The sequence below is a fragment of the Trichinella spiralis genome (genome assembly GCF_000181795.1).
Source record: "Trichinella spiralis strain ISS 195 chromosome Unknown Scfld5836, whole genome shotgun sequence".
NCBI classification, from domain to species: Eukaryota; Metazoa; Nematoda; class Enoplea; order Trichinellida; family Trichinellidae; genus Trichinella; species Trichinella spiralis.
This window is the reverse complement of record NW_003532775.1, coordinates 1-645: the sequence shown is the minus strand read 5'-3', so window position 1 is coordinate 645 and position 645 is coordinate 1. Positions and strand designations below refer to the sequence as shown.

Sequence of the window (645 nt, the reverse complement as noted above, 5' to 3'; positions counted from 1 at the left end):
ATAATAATTTATTTTTTGTATAAGCTCATTGAATTTTAGGTGAAACTGTTAAAGCGAAATCACAATTTCGCCCTCGAGCTTAGTGGACTGTATAATTGGTTTTCGTCGCAATAACAGTCAATCAAACCCAAACGGAATGTTGACACAGTTTATTAAGACAGCTAACTAACAAGCCAAGACAATACAACAGGAAAAGACGCAATATCACACAACACACAGCTACACACACACGCACTTGACGTCACTACTACGCCTACTGTAGTCCTTTCTGATTCGCAGGTTCCCACTACCGAAACCTGGCTGTTACGTCCGTAACATCCTCCCCCGGCGATGGGGAATTTCCTTCCCCATCGATTATGCGGGCTGGCTCCAGCACTACCAGTTTAGCGACTGGCCGGGTGATTTCTGAGGTGGACGTGCGGATCCGGGCGGCTCTGCTCACTCCATCTTGGCCTGGGAATAGCTGGATCACCACTCCCAAAGGGCAGCGTGTTCGTGGACGACTGTCCTCCAGTATCAACACCAAGTCGATGATTTTCGGGCCAACACCGTTATTTCTCCACTTGTTGCGAGGTAGCAGCGAGGCGATGTAAGTGCTCCTCCAACGGCGCCACCATCTTGCCATCAACCGCTGATGGCAGCACC

At 49.3% G+C, this 645-nt stretch overlaps 1 protein-coding gene across 1 annotated transcript; it reads right to left on the bottom strand.

Annotated features, from left to right (window-relative positions):
* Positions 1-286: 286 nt before the first annotated feature.
* Tsp_14461 (conserved hypothetical protein) lies at positions 287-625 on the bottom strand. The gene has a single exon (XM_003366537.1). It carries the CDS (start codon positions 623-625, stop codon positions 287-289), a length of 339 nt encoding a protein of 112 aa, XP_003366585.1.
* Between the last annotated feature and the right edge of the window lie 20 nt (positions 626-645).